Raw genomic sequence first — 24228 nt, 5'->3', positions numbered from 1 at the left:
ACCGAAAACCGGATTTTTCTTCGATTTTTGACCCCCAAAATTCGAAAAAACGGAAAGGCTATAGCCTTAGGGTTTTTTCAAAATCGGGTCAAAATTTTCGATTTTGAAAACTGGTTAAAACCGGTTTGGAGTTTCGATAGGATGAAGAAACCGGTCAAAACCTGTCAAAACCGGTTTGAAACTGAAATATTCCCACGGAAAACCCACCGAAAACCGGATTTTTCTTCGATTTTTTGACCCCCAAAATTGGAAAAAACGGAAAGGCTATAGCCTTAGGGTTTTTTCAAAAATCGGGTCAAAATTTTCGATTTTGAAAACTGGTTTAAACCGGTTTGGAGGTTCGATAGGAGGAAGAAACCGGTTAAAACCAGTTTGAAACTGGAATATTCCCACGAAAACCCACCGAAAACCGGATTTTTCTTCGATTTTTGACATCCAAAATTGGAAAAAACGGAAAGGCTATAGCCCTAGGGTTTTTTCAAAAATCGGGTCAAAATATTCGATTTTGAAAACTGGTTTAAACCGGTTTGGAGGTTCGATAGGAGGAAGAAACCGGTCAAAACCAGTTTGAAACTGGAATATTCCCACGAAAACCCACCGAAAACCGGATTTTTCTTTGATTTTTGACCCCCAAAATTGGAAAAAACGGAAAGGCTATAGCCTTATGGTTTTTTCAAAATCGGGTCAAAATTTTCGATTTTGAAAGCTGGTTTAAACCGGTTAGGAGGTTCGATAGGAGGAAGAAACCGGTCAAAACCGGTTTGAAACTGGAATATTTCCACGAAAACCCACCGAAAACCGGATTTTTCTTCGATTTTTTGACCCCCAAAATTGGAAAAAACGGAAAGGCTATAGCCTTAGGGTTTTTTCAAAATCGGGTCCGAATTTTCGATTTTGAAAACTGGTTTAAACCGGTTTGGGGTTCGATAGGACGAAGAAACCGGACAAAACCGGTTTGAAACTGGAATATTCCCACGAAAACCCACCGAAAATCGGATTTTTCTTCGATTTTTTGACCCCCAAAATTGGAAAAAACGGAAAGGCCATAGCCTTATGGTTTCTTCAAAAATCGGGTCAAAATTTTCGATTTTGAAAACTGGTTTAAACGGGTTCGGAGGTTCGATAGGAGGAAGAAACCGGTCAAAACCGGTTTGAAACTGGAATATTCCCACGAAAACCCACCGAAAACCGGATTTTTCTTCGATTTTTTGACCCCCAAAATTGGAAAAAACGGAAAGGCTATAGCCTTAGGGTTTTTTCAAAATCGGGTCCAAATTTTCGATTTTGAAAACTGGTTCAAACCGGTTTGGAGGTTCGATAGGATGAAGAAACCGGTCAAAACCGGTCAAAACCGGTTTGAAACTGGAATATTCCCACGAAAACCCACCGAAAACCGGATTTTTCTTCGATTTTTGACATCCAAAATTGGAAAAAACGGAAAGGCTATAGCCTTATGGTTTTTTCAAAAATCGGGTCAAAATATTCGATTTTGAAAACTGGTTTAAACCGGTTTGGAGGTTCGATAGGACGAAGAAACCGGACAAAACCGGTTTGAAACTGGAATATTCCCACGAAAACCCACCGAAAATCGGATTTTTCTTCGATTTTTTGACCCCCAAAATTGGAAAAAACGGAAAGGCTATAGCCTTATGGTTTCTTCAAAAATCGGGTCAAAATTTTCGATTTTGAAAACTGGTTTAAACGGGTTCGGAGGTTCGATAGGAGGAAGAAACCGGTCAAAACCGGTTTGAAACTGGAATATTCCGACGAAAACCCACCGAAAACCGGATTTTTCTTCGATTTTTTGACCCCCAAAATTGGAAAAAACGGAAAGGCTATAGCCTTAGGTTTTTTTCAAAATCGGGTCCAAATTTTCGATTTTGAAAACTGGTTCAAACCGGTTTGGAGGTTCGATAGGATGAAGAAACCGGTCAAAACCGGTCAAAACCGGTTTGAAACTGGAATATTCCCACGAAAACCCACCGAAAACCGGATTTTTCTTCGATTTTTTGACCCCCAAAATTGGAAAAAACGGAAAGGCTATAGCCTTAGGGTTTTTTCAAAATCGGGTCAAAATATTCGATTTTGAAAACTGGTTTAAACCGGTTTGGAGGTTCGATAGGAGGAAGAAACCGGTCAAAACCAGTTTGAAACTGGAATATTCCCACGAAAACCTACCGAAAACCGGATTTTTCTTCGATTTTTGACCCCCAAAATTGGAAAAAACGGAAAGGCTATAGCCCTAGAGTTTTTTCAAAATCGGGTCAAAATTTTCGATTTTGAAAACTGGTTTAAACCGGTTTGGAGGTTCGATAGGAGGAAGAAACCGGTCAAAACCGGTCAAAACCGGTCAAAACCGGTTTGAAACTGGAATATTCCCACGAAAACCTACCGAAAACCGGATTTTTCTTCGATTTTTTGACCCCAAAAATTGGAAAAAACGGAAAGGCTGTAGCCTTAGGGTTTTTTCAAAAATCGGGTCAAAATATTCGATTTTGAAAACTGGTTTAAACGGGTTCGGAGGTTCGGTAGGAGGAAGAAACCGGTCAAAACCGGTTTGAAACTGGAATATTCCCACGAAAACCCACCGAAAACCGGATTTTTCTTCGATTTTTTGACCCCCAAAATTGGAAAAAACGGAAAGGCTATAGCCCTAGGGTTTTTTCAAAATCGGGTCAAAATTTTCGATTTTGAAAACTGGTTTAAACCGGTTTGGAGGTTCGATAGGAGGAAGAAACCGGTCAAAACCGGTTTGAAACTGGAATATTGCCACGAAAACCCACCGAAAACCGGATTTTTCTTCGATTTTTTGACCCCCAAAATTGGAAAAAACGGAAAAGCTATAGCCTTAGGGTTTTTTCAAAATCGGGTCAAAATTTTCGATTTTGAAAACTGGTTTAAACCGGTTTGGAGGTTCGATAGGAGGAAGAAACCGGTCAAAACCAGTTTGAAACTGGAATATTCCCACGAAAACCCACCGAAAACCGGATTTTTCTTCGATTTTTGACATCCAAAATTCGAAAAAACGGAAAGGCTATAGCCTTATGTTTTTTTCAAAATCGGGTCAAAATTTTCGATTTTGAAAACTGGTTTAAACCGGTTTGGAGGTTCGATAGGACGAAGAAACCGGACAAAACCGTTTTGAAACTGGAATATTCCCACGAAAACCCACCGAAAACCGGATTTTTCTTCGATTTTTTGACCCCCAAAATTGGAAAAAACGGAAAGGCGATAGCCTTAGGGTTTTTTCAAAAATCGGGTCAAAATTTTCGATTTTGAAAACTGGTTTAAACCGGTTTGGAGGTTCTATAGGACGAAGAAACCGGACAAAACCGGTTTGAAACTGGAATATTCCCACGAAAACCTACCGAAAACCGGATTTTTCTTCGATTTTTGACCCCCAAAATTGGAAAAAACGGAAAGGCTATAGCCCTAGAGTTTTTTCAAAATCGGGTCAAAATTTTCGATTTTGAAAACTGGTTTAAACCGGTTTGGAGGTTCGATAGGAGGAAGAAACCGGTCAAAACCGGTTTGAAACTGGAATATTGCCACGAAAACCCACCGAAAACCGGATTTTTCTTCGATTTTTGACCCTCAAAATTCGAAAAAACGGAAAGGCTATAGCCCTAGGGTTTTTTCAAAATCGGGTCCAAATTTTCGATTTTGAAAACTGGTTTAAACCGGTTTGGAGGTTCGATAGGAGGAAGAAACCGGTCAAAACCGGTTTGAAACTGAAATATTCCCACGAAAACCCACCGAAAACCGGATTTTTCTTCGATTTTTTGACCCCCAAAATTGGAAAAAACGGAAAGGCTATAGCCTTAGGGTTTTTTCAAAAATCGGGTCAAAATATTCGATTTTGAAAACTGGTTTAAACCGGTTCGGAGGTTCGATAGGACGAAGAAACCGGACAAAACCGGTTTGAAACTGGAATATTCCCACGAAAACCCACCGAAAACCGGATTTTTCTTTGATTTTTGACCCCCAAAATTGGAAAAAACGGAAAGGCTATAGCCCTAGAGTTTTTTCAAAATCGGGTCAAAATTTTCGATTTTGAAAACTGGTTTAAACCGGTTTGGAGGTTCGATAGGAGGAAGAAACCGGTCAAAACCGGTCAAAACCGGTTTGAAACTGGAATATTCCCACGAAAACCCACCGAAAACCGGATTTTTCTTCGATTTTTGACATCCAAAATTCGAAAAAACGGAAAGGCTATAGCCTTAGGGTTTTTTCAAAATCGGGTCAAAATTTTCGATTTTGAAAACTGGTTTAAACCGGTTTGGAGGTTCGATAGGAGGAAGAAACCGGTCAAAACCAGTTTGAAACTGGAATATTCCCACGAAAACCCACCGAAAACCGGATTTTTCTTCGATTTTTGACATCCAAAATTCGAAAAAACGGAAAGGCTATAGCCTTAGGGTTTTTTCAAAATCGGGTCAAAATTTTCGATTTTGAAAACTGGTTTAAACCGGTTTGGAGGTTCGATAGGACGAAGAAACCGGACAAAACCGTTTTGAAACTGGAATATTCCCACGAAAACCCACCGAAAACCGGATTTTTCTTCGATTTTTTGACATCCAAAATTCGAAAAAACGGAAAGGCGATAGCCTTAGGGTTTTTTCAAAAATCGGGTCAAAATTTTCGATTTTGAAAACTGGTTTAAACCGGTTTGGAGGTTCGATAGGAGGAAGAAACCGGTCAAAACCGGTTTGAAACTGGAATATTCCCACGAAAACCCACAGAAAACCGGATTTTTCTTCGATTTTTTGACCCTCAAAATTCGAAAAAACGGAAAGGCTATAGCCTTATGGTTTTTTCAAAAATCGGGTCAAAATATTCGATTTTGAAAACTGGTTTAAACCGGTTTGGAGGTTCGATAGGACGAAGAAACCGGACAAAACCGGTTTGAAACTGGAATATTCCCACGAAAACCCACCGAAAATCGGATTTTTCTTCGATTTTTTGACCCCCAAAATTGGAAAAAACGGAAAGGCTATAGCCTTATGGTTTCTTCAAAAATCGGGTCAAAATTTTCGATTTTGAAAACTGGTTTAAACGGGTTCGGAGGTTCGATAGGAGGAAGAAACCGGTCAAAACCGGTTTGAAACTGGAATATTCCGACGAAAACCCACCGAAAACCGGATTTTTCTTCGATTTTTTGACCCCCAAAATTGGAAAAAACGGAAAGGCTATAGCCTTAGGGTTTCTTCAAAAATCGGGTCAAAATTTTCGATTTTGAAAACTGGTTTAAACGGGTTCGGAGGTTCGATAGGAGGAAGAAACCGGTCAAAACCGGTTTGAAACTGGAATATTCCCACGAAAACCCACCGAAAACCGGATTTTTCTTCGATTTTTTGACCCCCAAAATTGGAAAAAACGGAAAGGCTATAGCCCTAGAGTTTTTTCAAAATCGGGTCAAAATTTTCGATTTTGAAAACTGGTTTAAACCGGTTTGGAGGTTCGATAGGAGGAAGAAACCGGTCAAAACCGGTCAAAACCGGTTTGAAACTGGAATATTCCCACGAAAACCCACCGAAAACCGGATTTTTCTTCGATTTTTTGACCCCCAAAATTGGAAAAAACGGAAAGGCTATAGCCTTAGGGTTTTTTCAAAAATCGGGTCAAAATTTTCGATTTTGAAAACTGGTTTAAACCGGTTTGGAGGTTCGATAGGAGGAAGAAACCGGTCAAAACCGGTTTGAAACTGGAATATTGCCACGAAAACCCACCGAAAACCGGATTTTTCTTCGATTTTTGACCCTCAAAATTCGAAAAAACGGAAAGGCTATAGCCCTAGGGTTTTTTCAAAATCGGGTCCAAATTTTCGATTTTGAAAACTGGTTTAAACCGGTTTGGAGGTTCGATAGGAGGAAGAAACCGGTCAAAACCGGTTTGAAACTGGAATATTCCCACGAAAACCCACCGAAAACCGGATTTTTCTTCGATTTTTTGACCCCCAAAATTGGAAAAAACGGAAAGGCTATAGCCTTATGGTTTTTTCAAAAATCGGGTCAAAATATTCGATTTTGAAAACTGGTTTAAACCGGTTCGGAGGTTCGATAGGACGAAGAAACCGGACAAAACCGGTTTGAAACTGGAATATTCCCACGAAAACCCACCGAAAATCGGATTTTTCTTCGATTTTTTGACCCCCAAAATTGGAAAAAACGGAAAGGCTATAGCCTTATGGTTTCTTCAAAAATCGGGTCAAAATTTTCGATTTTGAAAACTGGTTTAAACGGGTTCGGAGGTTCGATAGGAGGAAGAAACCGGTCAAAACCGGTTTGAAACTGGAATATTCCCACGAAAACCCACCGAAAACCGGATTTTTCTTCGATTTTTTGACCCCCAAAATTGGAAAAAACGGAAAGGCTATAGCCTTATGGTTTCTTCAAAAATCGGGTCAAAATTTTCGATTTTGAAAACTGGTTTAAACGGGTTCGGAGGTTCGATAGGAGGAAGAAACCGGTCAAAACCGGTTTGAAACTGGAATATTCCCACGAAAACCCACCGAAAACCGGATTTTTCTTCGATTTTTTGACCCCCAAAATTGGAAAAAACGGAAAGGCGATAGCCTTAGGGTTTTTTCAAAAATCGGGTCAAAATATTCGATTTTGAAAACTGGTTTAAACCGGTTTGGAGGTTCGATAGGAGGAAGAAACCGGTCAAAACCAGTTTGAAACTGGAATATTCCCACGAAAACCCACCGAAAACCGGATTTTTCTTTGATTTTTGACCCCCAAAATTGGAAAAAACGGAAAGGCTATAGCCCTAGAGTTTTTTCAAAATCGGGTCAAAATTTTCGATTTTGAAAACTGGTTTAAACCGGTTTGGAGGTTCGATAGGAGGAAGAAACCGGTCAAAACCGGTCAAAACCGGTTTGAAACTGGAATATTCCCACGAAAACCCACCGAAAACCGGATTTTTCTTCGATTTTTGACATCCAAAATTCGAAAAAACGGAAAGGCTATAGCCTTAGGGTTTTTTCAAAATCGGGTCAAAATTTTCGATTTTGAAAACTGGTTTAAACCGGTTTGGAGGTTCGATAGGAGGAAGAAACCGGTCAAAACCAGTTTGAAACTGGAATATTCCCACGAAAACCCACCGAAAACCGGATTTTTCTTCGATTTTTGACATCCAAAATTGGAAAAAACGGAAAGGCTATAGCCTTAGGGTTTTTTCAAAATCGGGTCAAAATTTTCGATTTTGAAAACTGGTTTAAACCGGTTTGGAGGTTCGATAGGACGAAGAAACCGGACAAAACCGTTTTGAAACTGGAATATTCCCACGAAAACCCACCGAAAACCGGATTTTTCTTCGATTTTTTGACATCCAAAATTCGAAAAAACGGAAAGGCGATAGCCTTAGGGTTTTTTCAAAATCGGGTCAAAATTTTCGATTTTGAAAACTGGTTTAAACCGGTTTGGAGGTTCTATAGGACGAAGAAACTGGACAAAACCGGTTTGAAACTGGAATATTCCCACGAAAACCCACCGAAAACCGGATTTTTCTTCGATTTTTGACCCCCAAAATTGGAAAAAACGGAAAGGCTATAGCCTTAGGGTTTTTTCAAAAATCGGGTCAAAATTTTCGATTTTGAAAACTGGTTTAAACCGGTTTGGAGGTTCGATAGGAGGAAGAAACCGGTCAAAACCGGTTTGAAACTGGAATATTGCCACGAAAACCCACCGAAAACCGGATTTTTCTTCGATTTTTGACCCTCAAAATTCGAAAAAACGGAAAGGCTATAGCCCTAGGGTTTTTTCAAAATCGGGTCAAAATTTTCGATTTTGAAAACTGGTTTAAACCGGTTTGGAGGTTCGATAGGAGGAAGAAACCGGTCAAAACCGGTTTGAAACTGGAATATTCCCACGAAAACCCACCGAAAACCGGATTTTTCTTCGATTTTTTGACCCCCAAAATTGGAAAAAACGGAAAGGCTATAGCCTTATGGTTTTTTCAAAAATCGGGTCAAAATATTCGATTTTGAAAACTGGTTTAAACCGGTTCGGAGGTTCGATAGGAGGAAGAAACCGGACAAAACCGGTTTGAAACTGGAATATTCCCACGAAAACCCACCGAAAATCGGATTTTTCTTCGATTTTTTGACCCCCAAAATTGGAAAAAACGGAAAGGCTATAGCCTTATGGTTTCTTCAAAAATCGGGTCAAAATTTTCGATTTTGAAAACTGGTTTAAACGGGTTCGGAGGTTCGATAGGAGGAAGAAACCGGTCAAAACCGGTTTGAAACTGGAATATTCCCACGAAAACCCACCGAAAACCGGATTTTTCTTCGATTTTTTGACCCCCAAAATTGGAAAAAACGGAAAGGCGATAGCCTTAGGGTTTTTTCAAAAATCGGGTCAAAATATTCGATTTTGAAAACTGGTTTAAACCGGTTTGGAGGTTCGATAGGAGGAAGAAACCGGTCAAAACCAGTTTGAAACTGGAATATTCCCACGAAATCCCACCGAAAACCGGATTTTTCTTTGATTTTTGACCCCCAAAATTGGAAAAAACGGAAAGGCTATAGCCCTAGAGTTTTTTCAAAATCGGGTCAAAATTTTCGATTTTGAAAACTGGTTTAAACCGGTTTGGAGGTTCGATAGGAGGAAGAAACCGGTCAAAACCGGTCAAAACCGGTTTGAAACTGGAATATTCCCACGAAAACCCACCGAAAACCGGATTTTTCTTCGATTTTTTGACCCCAAAAATTGGAAAAAACGGAAAGGCTATAGCCTTAGGGTTTTTTCAAAAATCGGGTCAAAATTTTCGATTTTGAAAACTGGTTTAAACCGGTTTGGAGGTTCGATAGGAGGAAGAAACCGGTCAAAACCGGTTTGAAACTGGAATATTGCCACGAAAACCCACCGAAAACCGGATTTTTCTTCGATTTTTGACCCTCAAAATTCGAAAAAACGGAAAGGCTATAGCCCTAGGGTTTTTTCAAAATCGGGTCAAAATTTTCGATTTTGAAAACTGGTTTAAACCGGTTTGGAGGTTCGATAGGAGGAAGAAACCGGTCAAAACCGGTTTGAAACTGGAATATTCCCACGAAAACCCACCGAAAACCGGATTTTTCTTCGATTTTTTGACCCCCAAAATTGGAAAAAACGGAAAGGCTATAGCCTTATGGTTTTTTCAAAAATCGGGTCAAAATATTCGATTTTGAAAACTGGTTTAAACCGGTTTGGAGGTTCTATAGGACGAAGAAACCGGACAAAACCGGTTTGAAACTGGAATATTCCCACGAAAACCCACCGAAAACCGGATTTTTCTTCGATTTTTGACCCCCAAAATTGGAAAAAACGGAAAGGCTATAGCCCTGGGTTTTTTTCAAAATCGGGTCAAAATTTTCGATTTTGAAAACTGGTTTAAACCGGTTTGGAGGTTCGATAGGAGGAAGAAACCGGTCAAAACCGGTCAAAACCGGTTTGAAACTGGAATATTCCCACGAAAACCCACCGAAAACCGGATTTTTCTTCGATTTTTTGACCCCCAAAATTGGAAAAAACGGAAAGGCTATAGCCTTAGGGTTTTTTCAAAAATCGGGTCAAAAGATTCGATTTTGAAAACTGGTTTAAACCGGTTTGGAGGTTCTATAGGACGAAGAAACCGGTCAAAACCGGTTTGAAACTGGAATATTCCCACGAAAACCTACCGAAAACCGGATTTTTCTTCGATTTTTGACCCCCAAAATTGGAAAAAACGGAAAGGCTATAGCCTTAGGGTTTTTTCAAAATCGGGTCCAAATTTTCGATTTTGAAAACTGGTTTAAACCGGTTTGGAGGTTCGATAGGAGGAAGAAACCGGTCAAAACCAGTTTGAAACTGGAATATTCCCACGAAAACCCACCGAAAACCGGATTTTTCTTCGATTTTTGACCCTCAAAATTCGAAAAAACGGAAAGGCTATAGCCTTATGGTTTTTTCAAAAATCGGGTCAAAATATTCGATTTTGAAAACTGGTTTAAACCGGTTTGGAGGTTCGATAGGACGAAGAAACCGGACAAAACCGGTTTGAAACTGGAATATTCCCACGAAAACCCACCAAAAATCGGATTTTTCTTCGATTTTTTGACCCCCAAAATTGGAAAAAACGGAAAGGCTATAGCCTTAGGGTTTTTTCAAAATCGGGTCAAAATTTTCGATTTTGAAAACTGGTTTAAACCGGTTTGGAGGTTCGATAGGACGAAGAAACCGGACAAAACCGGTTTGAAACTGGAATATTCCCACGAAAACCCACCGAAAACCGGATTTTTCTTCGATTTTTGACCCCCAAAATTCGAAAAAACGGAAAGGCGATAGCCTTAGGGTTTTTTCAAAATCGGGTCAAAATTTTCGATTTTGAAAACTGGTTTAAACCGGTTTGGAGGTTCGATAGGAGGAAGAAACCGGTCAAAACCGGTCAAAACCGGTTTGAAACTGGAATATTCCCACGAAAACCCACAGAAAACCGGATTTTTCTTCGATTTTTTGACCCCCAAAATTGGAAAAAACGGAAAGGCGATAGCCTTAGGGTTTTTTCAAAAATCGGGTCAAAATATTCGATTTTGAAAACTGGTTTAAACCGGTTTGGATGTTCGATAGGAGGAAGAAAGCGGTCAAAACCGGTTTGAAACTGGAATATTCGCACAAAAACCCACAGAAAACCGGATGTTTCTTCGATTTTTACCCCAAAATTCGAAAAAACGGATCTGCGTTTTTCAAAAATTGTGTCAAAATTTTCGATTTTGGATTCTGGTTTTAGGCGGTTTGGAATTTTTGTATGGGTCAGAAAGCGACAAATCGAAAAATCGGAATGCCCGTTTCAGGTTGATAAAAAGTAGAGATGTACTGAATATTCGGTTTGCCGAATTTATTCGGCCGAATCGGCCACTTTTGCAAAGATTCGGTTTCGGCCGAATAATTTGTTGCGATTCGGCCGAAACCGAATCGTTTACGAACACATATTTAAAGCGTTAAACGTGTCTTTTATGCTTAGTACCAACGAAAATCGCGCAATCATTATATTTTTTAACACATTATCGTTTTTCCCACTGCAGACAACTAATCAGTCATTCAATTTCGGGTTGGCAATCATGCTTGAGGCAATGTTAAACCCCACAGAACTAAAATAGGGACAAAACACAACCATTCTGCACTAATTGCCTGGTAGATAAACTTATATTTTCATATCAAACGCGTAGCGTACGACTTCGCGTGACGTCATAAATGATTCGTTTGATTCGGCCGAATTTATTCGGCAAAACCACCGAATATTCGGTTTCGGCCGAATCGAAATTTCGCTGATTCGGTACATCACTAATAAAAAGCAGTTTTAGATACGTGAAGGGGGGTATGAGGCCAAAAAGATACTATAAGGGGGCCATGGTCCACGAACGGTTGGGAACCACTGGTCTAGTGTACCAAAATTATTCATTTGCACTTGTTAATTGTTTCTAATACGGTTGGTTGTCAACTTATTCTGCGCTGGCTTGTTAACTTTTTCAATGCGAAAAGAACATTGGTTTTGACCTTTTTGCCGTTGTGGACCCTTTTCTGTACTGTAATCAAATTGCGGACCCCGTGGAGTTTTTGGTATTTTTATCCTTTTTTTGTAATAACAACCAAACAAAACATCTTATGTAAAATAGCAACCACGTTTGGTCAAGGACCAAACTTTCAATCACTTTGTTTGTGTTGCGACATCGTGAATCTACAAGAAAGACCTATTGCATTGTGAAGTGATGTTGTTTGCCGCTGACAATTTACGTAAGTTGCATCACAGTGGAGTTTTAATGTCATAATTTATTTTTGTTTGTCACATATGAAGAATGATATTGAACAAGTTTCATGCTATTTTGGAACGCTGAAGCGTTTTTGTTTAATTTGCGATTTATTAATATTGTTGTGCGCGAATTAAGAAGTTGTCGCGGACCCCGTGAAAAGGCTTTACAGACCCCTAGGTTCCGTGACCCTGGTTAAGAACTACTGCGTTAGAACATCCCGTTCGGTAAATAATTTTTCGTCACCATATCTTTATTATTGAACTTTTAATATATTGATATAAATCCCCATTTACTGACTGATTTATGAGTTTGTAGTTGCTTTCACTTACTTATCATGTGATGTTCGGTTTTAGTAATGTTGTGATGCGTTTCCTGTATGCTTGTTGCCAAAGTAATATCCGTTTCCTCTAGGGTTCGTTGTAACACGAGTGTAAACCTCAGTGGTGGAAGTCATATTCGAAGCGTATTTGTAAACACATTAAGTTAATACGCTTTGTTTTTGCTATCAGTTCATTTAGTTTTGCTCAAGCTTGTGCAGCTAAAAAATGAAACTAACTTCATGTTTGCTTGTTATTGTGTATTTGAACCGTTGCAAAGGTAAGTTTGGTAAATTTTGATTGTTGATGTACACCAGCAAATGCAAAGTTTTTTTTAATATACAGCTTTTCAGTTCTCTATACGCAACCAAAATGCAACTATAAAAACGTACCAAAATGCGAATTATGAAACAAATAGTTGCGACATTGTGATACAAGGCTGTTAAAGAAACCGTATGCATGTACTGGCTTAAGCTGATTGCAAGGGGTGATTGACTTTCAGTAACCAACTTAATTAGACACATAAGGGTTGTTGTTCATATCCACGATCTAGTCCAGGAGTCACCAAACTACGGCCCGCGGGCCGGATCCGGCCCGCGAGGTCATTTCATCCGGCCCGCGACCACATTTTTTAGGTTGCCAAATTGCATTAATAACTTTGTAACATTAAACGTTAATCTACTCCTTACAATTTTTTTTCTGTGGGGATATTCAGAATTGATATTACCGAGTTTCATAGGATTATAACGCCCAGGATTGATTCAAAGCCAGTTTGTTACGTCACAGACAAGACTACAAGTGTTAATTGTGCCCAAACAAGTGCCTTCTTTTGTCACTTGTGGCGTAATATACATGCATTGCTCGTAAGATGAGACTAATTACACAGTTCAACAGTCGCATGACTACTTTTTGAATGGGATTGTAGAACGACCATATCTTGGCGCACCTAAAAACGCCTTGCGGGCTAAGTTTCGAAAGACGGCGCTAGTGCATGTAAACCATGCGGCCCGCGTGAAACACTATTAGCACGCATCCGGCCCGCAGTGAAAAAAGTTTGGTGACCCCTGATCTAGTCATTGGTGTGGTCATGTTGTACCATATAATTAATTAAGCAACTTCAGTTTCAAATTCCTTTTGAACATTCCTTTTGCGTATCTTTTCATACTTTTGCAACAAAATACTGTATTTGTTAGACTTACATTAAACTTTTGCGATTACTATAAAGTACTTTCCAATCTAAATGAATAAGTTAATGACAGTAATTTGTCATGTTTCCAATTGGGTCGATTGCATTTTTTGTCTCTTACCTTAGTTTTTTTTACTCAATTAATATTTTTGGCAAATAAATTTCGTTCTTGAAGAACGGGCTTGAACGGAAATACATCAGATTTCACGCGGGACTAATATTTCAATTATTAGGTCGGTCCACAACGGGAATCTCAATCGTTGATGTCAGTTCATCAGCAAGCAGTGTGAATATAACAGTGCCATTTGAAATATGCTTCTCCAACCCGTCAGTGGAAGTCGACGCCCTGGTCACTTCCAGTTCTTCTGGCTTCACTTTCAACATTTTCGTCTTCAAAATAAATCTACTCTCGTTTGAGGCGGAGTTGGTGAGAACAGATCAAACGTTACCTTGGGCCCTGACTTCGGTTTCAGTGAAATGGAAAAGCTTTCATAAATCAGGTAAGCCTTGGATTGTGTTTGTTTTGAATTGTAGTTGGTATTAGAGCAGTGGTTCTCAAACTTTTTTATTGTCGGGGCCAAATGGTAGTTTTTTAAGTGTGTAGGGAGCCGCAAAAAACGAAACCTTGAGAAAATCACTAACCATTATGACTTTGAAAGCTAAAATAGCAATGTTTGGTGGTTTTCTGAGGTCTGGTGCGAGCCGCAAAATAAACAGTTTGGAGCCGCATGCGGCCCCGAAAATCGAGAGAACCACTGCATTAGAGGCTTCTTAAACAAAGCAATAAACAATGGACAGACCTTTTTGTTACGTTTTAAATTAAAATTTTTGTATTTTTTTTAATTTTGAGGACACATTTTTATTGCTGAAAGTTTGGTATATTTGCCAATACAGTCATTCTCCCTGTTGGCTTTAATCGTTTACCGTAAATAATAATCACCAATATAATGTATGGTTACATCGTACACCCTAAGTGCAAGGCAGTGGTTCCCAACCTGGGAGGAATTCCACCCAAGAAAAGAATCTTAAAACTTCAGGAGAAAATTTACTTCAATTTGTACATGTGGTTTGGACATAGACATTACAGCCCTGGGAACATATCCTGCAAAGTTAATAATAGCTCCAATTTCAAACAATCTTTTTATGGTTTAGCATCTACCATATAATCTATTGGGGGAGAAATGAAAATGTTTTGAATTGTTAAGGGAATAATTCGTCATTAAAGTTGGAAACCATTGAATTAAGCCAGCATTGGTTGCCATAAACTCTTTAGGGTACGTATTACAAGTAAATACAGTTGGGTTTAATTTACTCTCTTACCACTATATTCGTTATCCAACAGTTCTGAGAAACGTTACACCTGGAAGCTATGACATCCACTATTTCTACCGACCATCTGGAGGTCTTACTTGGACAGCAGCAAGAAGTTTTTGTCAAAAAGTTAGAAATCGAGACCTGTGCAATCTTAATCAGGTTTGCAACATTACATCAGGAACAGTTGCCTCAATCGGGATGCCGTTTGGAGATAATTGGACACCAGTGAAGTAAGAAAGTACCCTGCTGTGTGATTTTTAGGCTTTATATCGCAATGTAAAGTTCGTTTTCGTTAAGGCTAAACGAAGCATTATCACTAAGCTAAGATAAGTACAGTTGTAGTGGGATCAGCCCTTTGAGTTCAATACTTATGCGGTTGGTGGCTCAAATCTCACATTGGTTTTTCGCAGCAAGACCTCTCTTGTTGGATCAAACAGTTAAAATAATATTGAGTTGTATTTGACCTCAAACGAATCAAAATGTCAGTGCCAGGGTTTCATTTGTCTTTTAAAAGTGAATTAAGTAAAACATCCCTGAAAACAAGAAAATAAACGCACACAATGTTCACCAAAGGCATATACACAGCGCTTTTTTACCAAAAGCACAGAAGATATCCCGTACCTCTGGGTACGGCAGACATATAACTTAATTCTTACTTAAAAATCAGGATTGATTACAAGCTGTTCTGCCACAAGTTGTGGCTCACAGGCCACAACCCTAATTTGATGCATTCTATAATGTATATCATTGAAGGGTGGGCAGCACCGTCTATGTTAAGAAATCCTGCTTTAAATAAATAAATATATTTTGCTTTTGCAGAGACTCAACTGGAAATTGGACGCAGATTGGAGACCAAGGAAGACTTTGTTGGGACCACGTCCCAGCTTGGGGCAGCATAGCGGGAAAGTGTCCGCCTCACTCTACAAAATTTGATCCGTGCTATCCAAGAGGCCACTTATTTTGCTGCAACCCAGCCATTTGATTCAGACAAGTTGTGAAGGATAAAAGAAAATTCACTTTGGAGCAATTGTAAATAAGTAATGAGGTGTTACTTGTGATACCAAGTTACAAGTTCATGTAAAGTTACCAAATAATAGAAGCGGAATTGAATGGCAAAAGACAACTTGCGTTTTTAAATTAATAAACAACAAGTTTTACACACTCATCAGGTGTAAATAAACTTGCCCTCCATGAGTATAGGAAACACCAGCCATGAACGCCTGAACAGTGACGTCACTGTCATATCCCATTACTCAAGTGGAAACTGCTCAATTGAACATTTTGTTGCACTGCACAGCATCCTGGTTGATGTGGTTTGGCTTTTGTTGGTGTCGTTATAAAAGTGTTGTCAACGTTTCTGTAGTTATTTACAAAGAACAGAAGAGTCTATTTCCAACTAACATTTTTCAAAACAGATATGACCAGAAACGTCAAAAATGAAACATTTATAGAGATACGTTCCCATAAATGAATAACAGATTGTGTGTTCTTTTTATGATTGTTTCTGTTCTCGTAATATTTTAGTTGGTAATAAACATAAAGCCACAGAACTGTTTTGTGAGGGCTGAAATAAGTATTTGGGAGCCGCATGCGACCCTGAGAGTCGCGAGTGAGAATCACTGATAATAAAGATGTAAAAAGTTTTTCGTTCGGGCAAAACGAAGCATTATCACTAAGCTAAGATAAGTACAGTTGTAGTGGGATCAGCCCTGAAGCGTGCTTGCTGAACAGCGATCACAACACACTCATCCATAAATCACATTACGTTGACCCATTGCATGTCGCATACCAAATCAGTGCCACGACTTTTTATCATAGGGTTAGGATTATAAAATGCCGTAATGATCGATATTCTGATGATGCCAGTGAAAACTGACGCATGAAAACACAGCTACTTCTCAACATTATCAGCTTTAGAACATCACAACTAAAGAAGATAGAACTTGTTGATTACTTTGTCCGTTATCTTGAAATATCACTTAAACGTGAATTAAAATTCGATAATGTATTGTTATAAAACCCAAATTACCTGGCTAATTAATGATTGCTATTTGATGTGCGGTTTGAATCATGTTTTGATGCGCTTCCTGCACGCTTTTTGCTAATGCCCACGTCCTCTTAATTTCGTTGTAGCACAGACCCTCAGATGTGGAAGTCTTGATCGCCGCGTATGTGTGTACACCTTAGTAGTACGCTGTCCGGTGCTTTCAGTTTTACTCAAGTCGGTGAAGAAAAAAATGAAACTCATTTTAGTTTTGCTTGTTATTGTCTGTTTGAATCATTGCAAAGGTAAGCTTTATATGTTGTGAGTGTTGATATACCCTAGCAAATTTAAATGTTTTGGAAATACGTATATATATGTAACCAGTGGTGGGGTTTACATTTTTTTGTCAGCCGGTTCTATCACAAAAGTCATATGTTTAGCTAGTTCTGTTAAAAAAAGTTCATTGACAGTAACCAGTATTGCTAGCCGGTTTGCTGATCTCATAAAATTTCGTGATACGGTTTTATAGAGCCGGTACGAACCTGCTGAATCCCACCACTGTATGAACCGAAAATGGCACCATAAATGATATGTTAAACAGCTTAATATAAATGTGTGCTTAAGTAGGGTTAAACGATAGTAACAGCTGATTGACTTTAAACAGTCAATCAATCACCAGACCTGTCGTTTTACATCCCCTGGGGTCATCAACGGGGGCATGTGGCTGCATTTTTATGAATGTAAACACATCAGTTTGAAACTGATCATCTCTCCTACGCAGACAAACTTTCACTACTTTTGTCTTTAAATTGGATTTGTTGATTTATCTTAAAGCGTTACTTATTTAAATAAAGAAGTAAATGAAAGCAGAAATAGTCATCCTTGCAATATTGCACTACTTGATAACTTCCCTAATGCGCCGTGTTTTACAAACAGTCACAAAAGTGTTAAAACTATCATGATGTTTCACATTTGTAAACAATTTCTATTTTTTGCATTGAAAACTCTGCAAAGTGCTGAGCAGAAATACATAAAAACAACACGTAACAAATGTTCTAAATGTTTATAGGTTTCACCAGCACTGGAATCTCAATCGTTGATGTCAGTTCATCAGCAAGCAGTGTGAATATAACAGTGCCATTTGAGAAATGCTTTTCAAACCCGCCAGTGGAAGTCGACGCCCTGGTCAATTCCAGTTCTTCTGGCTTCACTTTCAACATTTTCGTCTTCAAAATAAATCTACTCTCGTTTGAGGCGGAGTTGATGAGAACAGATCAAACTTTGCCTTGGGCCCTAACTTCGGTTTCAGTGAAATGGAAAAGCTTTCATCAAGGATGTAAGCCATGAATTATTTTAATTATGATAAGCTTAAAGATTAGCTTTACAAAATTTGGACTAGAAACAGACTATTCAGATGCTATTTTAAATTGCAATTATTGCTTTTCATTGTATCTATGACTTCATCACCCGTATTTTAATTTAAAAAAGGTTGCAGCAATTAATGACCAACATTGCCTAATTGTAGACCGAAAGTGAGTTGGCATAGGTTAATTAGCGTACTAAGTTACAATTGGTTAGAATGAAAGATTTCACAAGTAAGTACAGCTAGCTTTAGTTTGCCAATTAACCACTGTCTTCTAAATCCAACAGCTGCAAGGAACGTCACACCTGGAAACTATGACATTCAATACTTTTACCGACCATCTGGAGGTCTTACTTGGACAGCAGCAAGAAGTTTTTGTCAAGCAGTTCAAAATCGAGACCTGTGCAATCTTAATCAGGTTTGCAACGTTGCATCAGGGACAGTTGCCTTAATTGGGAAGCCGTTTGGAGATAATTGGACACCAGTGAAGTAAGAAAACTTTTTAGGCGCCATGTTAAGATTGTTACTTACATAAGATTTCCCATATGGCAAGCCACGGGCTAGAAAAATCTAGCCTGCGGTGGGATTCGAACCCACGACAGGAGTCTTTCCGGGACTCGCGCTCTACCAACTGAGCTAAACAGGCTCAGTGGTGAAGTCTCTGAAAGGCGAATCACAAGCACCATTGCCTGCCTTGTATGTTGCACATGTCAGCTTCGTAGTAGGGCATCACCAGTTCGACCATATCAGCTAAGATGAATATAGTCATCTTATTCATAAGTTGGTTTAAATCTCGCATCGTTTGTAGGCAGCAGGCCCTTTCGGATTTATTACTAAAGCTTATACAAAAAATAATAGTGAGTTGTGATTTTTGCCCCAAATGATTGAAAACCTTAGGGAAGGGGCTTCTCAGTTATCTTTGAACAGCATACGAACAGTTTGGGTAAAGGTAGAATAAGTAGAAACTCTGTCCATGGGACTAAACTCTGACCAAAACCTGGTTGCTCCTTTCAGATCAGGACTTTTCAAACAGTTTAACTCCAATTTGCAAGCTGTTTACCTGCAACCCTGGTTTGATGTATTGTAATAAAATAGTACATGACCCAACGCCCTAAGGCTTAACAACACTGCCCTTATTGAGAAACCTTTATTAAAGCCTTTACATTAAACAAACAACATATTTTGCTTTTGCAGAGACTCCACAGGGGATTGGACACAGATTGGAGATGAAGGAAGACTTTGCTGGGACCATGTTGTTGCGTATGGCGTTCCAGCTTGGGGAAGCGTGATAGGAACTTGCTCGCCTTGGTTCACAAAATATGACCCATGTTACCCACGGGGCCACTTGTTTTGCTGCAAACCAACTGTTTGATTTAAGCTAGTCGGGACAAAAAAAGTGAAAAATGCATTGTACAGTTTGTAAATTTGTATTGATGTTCTTCTAGCTTTGTATTTATGCTGCCAATTTACAATGTTAACATATAAATGAAGCAAATGATAGAAAATCAGTATTGCACAAAGGACAACGTTAGAAACCATGCTTTTAAAGCGCAACAACTTTTAATACTCCTACAAAAGGTAAACAAAGGTTGTGCTGTAATGTTCCAGTACAGGGAGCACCGACATAGCTACGTCGGAAAAGTGACGTCACTGCCATTTCCCATTACTCAAGTGAAAACTGCTTGATTAAACGGTTTGTTGCACAGCACGGCATGCAAAACTAAAGCTGTTTTACATTATGGCCTTGCTATTGTTTTACTATCGAAACACTGGAGGCTGCTATTGCACTGTTTAATATTATTGCAACGTTTTAACTTGATTGTATTTTGTATTGGTTGCCAAACTACATTAAGTCTAGACAGTCAAATGATATATAGTGTGACAAATAGAAACAAAATCAGAAGTGCTTTAGGTAGATGCAGCTTGCAACTTTAATTAGTTTTAGTTAAGGTTTAATGCTAATTGGTATTCTCGGACGTAAACCATTGATTTTCTGCTAGTTTTCTGCTAAATACAGTCAAAAAATGAGTTTATTACGTTATTGGATGAGATATAGTCCTTCAAACAAACGCTAAAAGTTTTCAAGAACAATCACTACATGGGCAATGTGTTTACTTATTCACAAATAGAAAGGTTAAATGAATTAGTTAGTCGTCGTGTGTGTGCGCAGTTAGATCACATACATTGTCACATAAATGCCCCATGATTTCCGTCGCGAATTTGTTGCCGATTCCTTCCATCTGACCATGTAATATGAAAATATGATCTCTTTCACCCGTTATGTCCATAAGTTCTTGCATGTTCGGTTCGTGGTTTAGGCTTTGGAACATAACATAGATCTAAAAAAGTAGAGTTATTGCAAGCGTTAAAAAAACATTTGAAGACAAAAGGTACTTTGTCAAACTGACTGTAAACAGGCACCGAAAACAGAATATTGTATTGAAACATTTGGGTGGAAAAGTCGTTTTTTTGCTTTTATCGATATTTTTTCTAAATATTTGAATTTAAATAAACTGTCAAGTCGGATTAAATTATTGGGCAGTTAGTGTAGGATACATATTAAAACAGAGTTTAATTAATGTGTACGTTAACTAGTGAGTGCAAGGTGGTGGCAAAAATTTGTGGCAAATGAAAGAGGAAAACTACAAACTAAAACCTTTGTACTGAAATACGTCTGGGGATACAACGTACGAAGCATGCCCTACTAATTATTGGCACTAAATTGTCATAAACAAACAACTTACTATAACTCCGTCATCTCTTAACTCTTTAGCTACCTCTCTGACATCATCATGAGAGTTCTCATCGATGACAAGTAAGATGACGTCCATATGCATGACGTCACGATGATCGGTTGTAAACACGTGATCTCTGACGAAACGAAGGGCGGCGCCTGTGTTCACTATCTCATCACCTGAATTTTAATTACAAAAGTAACACTGCTGAACTTTCATGTCAGAATGAATAATACAATAAGGAGTAAATTAGTTGTTAGAACAGTGGTTCCCAATATTTTTAAAAATTAATTGAAAACAATTAAAAAATGTTACTTAATGTATGAGACTACTTTTGCTAACAAATACGAACGAATTAGGTCCCAGTCTTATTTTGCACACCCGGTCGTCAGGCCATAAATCTGAGATGAGTATTGCCTTTCTTGAAAAAGGTAATTATTAGCAACCCACTTCTAACTCTTTGCGGGCCTACAGATTATGAATCAATGAGGTAAACTGTGCTGTCTGAGAAAACATTATTAAGTATTAATATTACAAACGAAAAGATGTATTACGTGGTGGCAGGACACTCTCTCCAGCAGTGCCGATAATCCACGTCTCATTGAGGCTAATATAGGTTTCAGGATGGACGATGCTGCTGTACACTACTCTTGATGATCGATAATACTCAGGGTCAGCACTCCACCACATACTGCAAAAGAAACATGCTCTTGCTCGGTAACCATTAGTAACCTAATTGTTTAAGCCTGGTAAGATACATACAAAACTGCCATTTCTATTTGCCTGTTTGATATTGATGTTTAAAACAAATTGGTATCACAAATAAGTCACATTTGACACAAAATGTTAAGTTTGAAAAATTTATATTTTGTGTGTCTTCGACAAGTTTGTAAGTCCAGATGATTTAGAACTCAAATCAATCATATATTTGTGTATAAAAATACAAATAAGTGTACTAAAGCCAGAATGATAAACGTGATTTTGTCCTTACCTTCTAAAGAGCCACCAAAATGATCTCAATAACATCTTGCGTGCATCCGGTTGATGACGGTTCAACACAAACACCAAGTCAAAAGGGGCGTATGGTGGGCAGGGCCCTGCAACGAACATGGTCTTTAATTTCAAAAGTGGTTCCAGTTTTACTGAATTCGACCGTGTTACATCATGATACCCACTTGCACAACAAGGCGCCTTCTTCGACCACTGGCCGTTTCCCATACATTGCAAAGTTGTAGAGTCGCTTGGGTTAAGATAATATCCAGACTTAGTGCAGCTGTGGTAACATTGCGACCCAACCTTGTTACTATTTGTGCAGTAAACTCTACCGTTTTCCAAGTTCTTGGAATGGACTTCACATGTTTTAGCTGTGATGGTGGCTGTGATACAAAATTGCCACACGAAATGTTCAATAAGTTTTTGTGCTTACGAAATTATAATTATACTTACATAAAAAAATTATAATTATAAAAAATAATTATTGGTGCAAAATTGCATACTAGCGTAATATAACCCCACAGTCATACATAGCTATGCAATACTATTACAATGCAAAAAAGTGTTTTTGATTCTGAAATAGTTTTTCCAAAACTTGAACGTTTTTTAATATCGATTGTTATAGAGAAGAGACAAACAACTTTTCCAAACATGGCTTCACGAAAATACCTGTGTTATTTTTTTAAACAAGTTATCTTTGTTTGCGACTGCCCGAGCTGGTTACAGGAGGCAAAATTGTACGTAAGTATAGCTACACCTTATGTCTGACACTCAAATGGGGAAAATTATACGTGAAAATGTTCAAATCAGCACAGAAAACATCCCACGAACATTTGTATAGCCTATATTTTTATACTAAATGATCAATGAGGTGTGTTCGTGGTTGAAATTTGGTTTAAACAAATTAGCTATAAGTGTAAACGACAAAAGTAAGTAAGTTTAGTTAGTAATTAAGTTTATTAGAAAATAAATTGAAAAGAAGAATGTGGGGGGTGGCGAAAGGCTCAAATTTTCACACCTGTACAAGACCTGACGTTGCACGAGTCGTCGTCACAGCAACAATAACAAACGGATGAGGGCAAGTTATTATTACATCGATGACGTGTTCCGTATTTATTCCAATTCTAAACACATATATGTTAAAGAGAACACATGAATTAGGGCAGTGGTTCCCAACCAGGGCCCATGGCCCCCCAGGGGGGCCACGAGCTGTGTCCAGGGGGGGCATGGGCGTAGATTCACAAGAAACACCCACTAAAAGTCATTTTCCATTTAACTTTATTCCCGAATTTAATGGACTATTTCACATACTATTTGTTTATAGTGTGGTTTATCATGCTCATTGGCTCTATTAGACCTGTTTAAGGTCAAAATTAATACCGCATTCCATTGTGAGATTGCTATGTACATTTTAAGGGGGCCACAGGTCCTACATGGTAACTTGAAGCGGGCCACGAGGCCAAAAAGTTACTTTAAGGGGGCCATGGTCCACGAAAGGTTGGGAACCACTGAATTAGGGTATAAGGGCCTGAGTCTGTATGGCAACAGGTCGTTCAGTCCTTTATGAAACTCATGAAATTTTGTACTTTGTAATATCATTCGCAATAAGACAATACTTTTGGAAATAATTAACGCGTGTTTACAAACCTGCTTTCTGTCGTTGAAGCAAGATTGCTTCTGTTTGCATTGCTTAAAAACAAGAGAGACAGAATAATATCGTCTCACTGTTGTGGCACAAACGTCCTATGTTAGAAGGTAACATGTAAGATTTACTTAAAGACCAAATATTCAAAAACTTTAAAACTATCTACCTGCTCGTTAACACAAGTAATCAGTTTACCAGTTTTCATGCATTCCTTCTCACTGCGACCTGAACATTGCCAACACCTTAAACCTGCAAACAAACATGGTTACTTTACAAAACTTCCTGATACCTGAACAGTTACAGTCAGTTACCTTGAACTAGTGAAATAACCGAACAAAGTAAAGCAAGATAAAGACAACCACGAAGTGCTATGGTCATCCTGTTTTTCACTTCAACTAGATTGCAAAATGCTACAAGCCACACGCTGGAAGCGCAGAGTATTTGATCAACGCGCCTTAAGCAAGACCACTACAGCTTGAGGGCTGGTCGTTATCATTTTTTCTGACCTACCCGTGTGTTTCCGGCAGAGTATCCAGAAACATTAAAACTTTTGAAAACATCTGTTAAAGAGGGCTTGCGTTCAATTGCCTTGGATTATACAAGTTACTGCAAATGTTTGTTAAAAAACTTTTCTGAAAACTTATTTGCCAAATGTTAAGCATATTATTGCATTTAATCTGCCGATGTTGCTATTTTACAGCAGACAATGCACCACGCTTTTTTGCACTATTGTTATTTATTCAATAATTGTCATACGTTTCCATATGACACAATAGAAGGTTTTATTATTACACTTAGTTGCATTGGAAACCTTAAAATTATCAGAATTGGTTCGTTACATAAAAGTGTACTACTTGTGTAAAACCTATAATTGCAAAAACTTTTACCAAGCCGACCGGCCATGGAAGTTCAGCTTTTGTA

General features: G+C 38.5%; 2 protein-coding genes across 3 annotated transcripts; one reads left to right on the top strand and one right to left on the bottom strand.

The window, feature by feature from the left end:
* Positions 1 to 16286: 16286 nt before the first annotated feature.
* Positions 16287 to 19743, top strand: LOC145205368 (uncharacterized). Its single transcript, XM_080078067.1, has 4 exons — positions 16287 to 16876; positions 17641 to 17907; positions 18222 to 18423; positions 19129 to 19743. The coding sequence occupies exons 1-4, from the start codon at positions 16825 to 16827 to the stop codon at positions 19304 to 19306; spliced, it is 699 nt and encodes a 232-aa protein (XP_079934193.1). The 5' UTR covers positions 16287 to 16824; the 3' UTR covers positions 19307 to 19743.
* A 203-nt stretch (positions 19744 to 19946) lies between these two features.
* On the bottom strand, positions 19947 to 23862 carry LOC145205366 (uncharacterized). 2 transcript variants are annotated; one of them, XM_080078065.1, is made up of 9 exons: positions 23619 to 23862; positions 23474 to 23556; positions 23310 to 23405; positions 22681 to 22786; positions 21845 to 22045; positions 21661 to 21766; positions 21224 to 21360; positions 20679 to 20848; positions 19947 to 20273 (listed from the first exon to the last, which is right to left on the bottom strand). In XM_080078065.1, exons 1-9 carry the CDS (start codon positions 23683 to 23685, stop codon positions 20082 to 20084), a joined length of 1158 nt encoding a protein of 385 aa, XP_079934191.1. In that variant the 5' UTR covers positions 23686 to 23862; the 3' UTR covers positions 19947 to 20081. The 2 variants fall into 2 exon arrangements, with proteins under 2 accessions (XP_079934191.1, XP_079934192.1); XM_080078066.1 differs by lacking the exon at positions 23310 to 23405.
* Positions 23863 to 24228: the final 366 nt, after the last annotated feature.

This window comes from Phallusia mammillata, chromosome 8, assembly GCF_965637545.1.
Source record: "Phallusia mammillata chromosome 8, kaPhaMamm4.hap1.1, whole genome shotgun sequence".
NCBI lineage: Eukaryota > Metazoa > Chordata > Ascidiacea > Phlebobranchia > Ascidiidae > Phallusia > Phallusia mammillata.
This window is presented reverse-complemented; position numbering and strand designations above follow the sequence as displayed.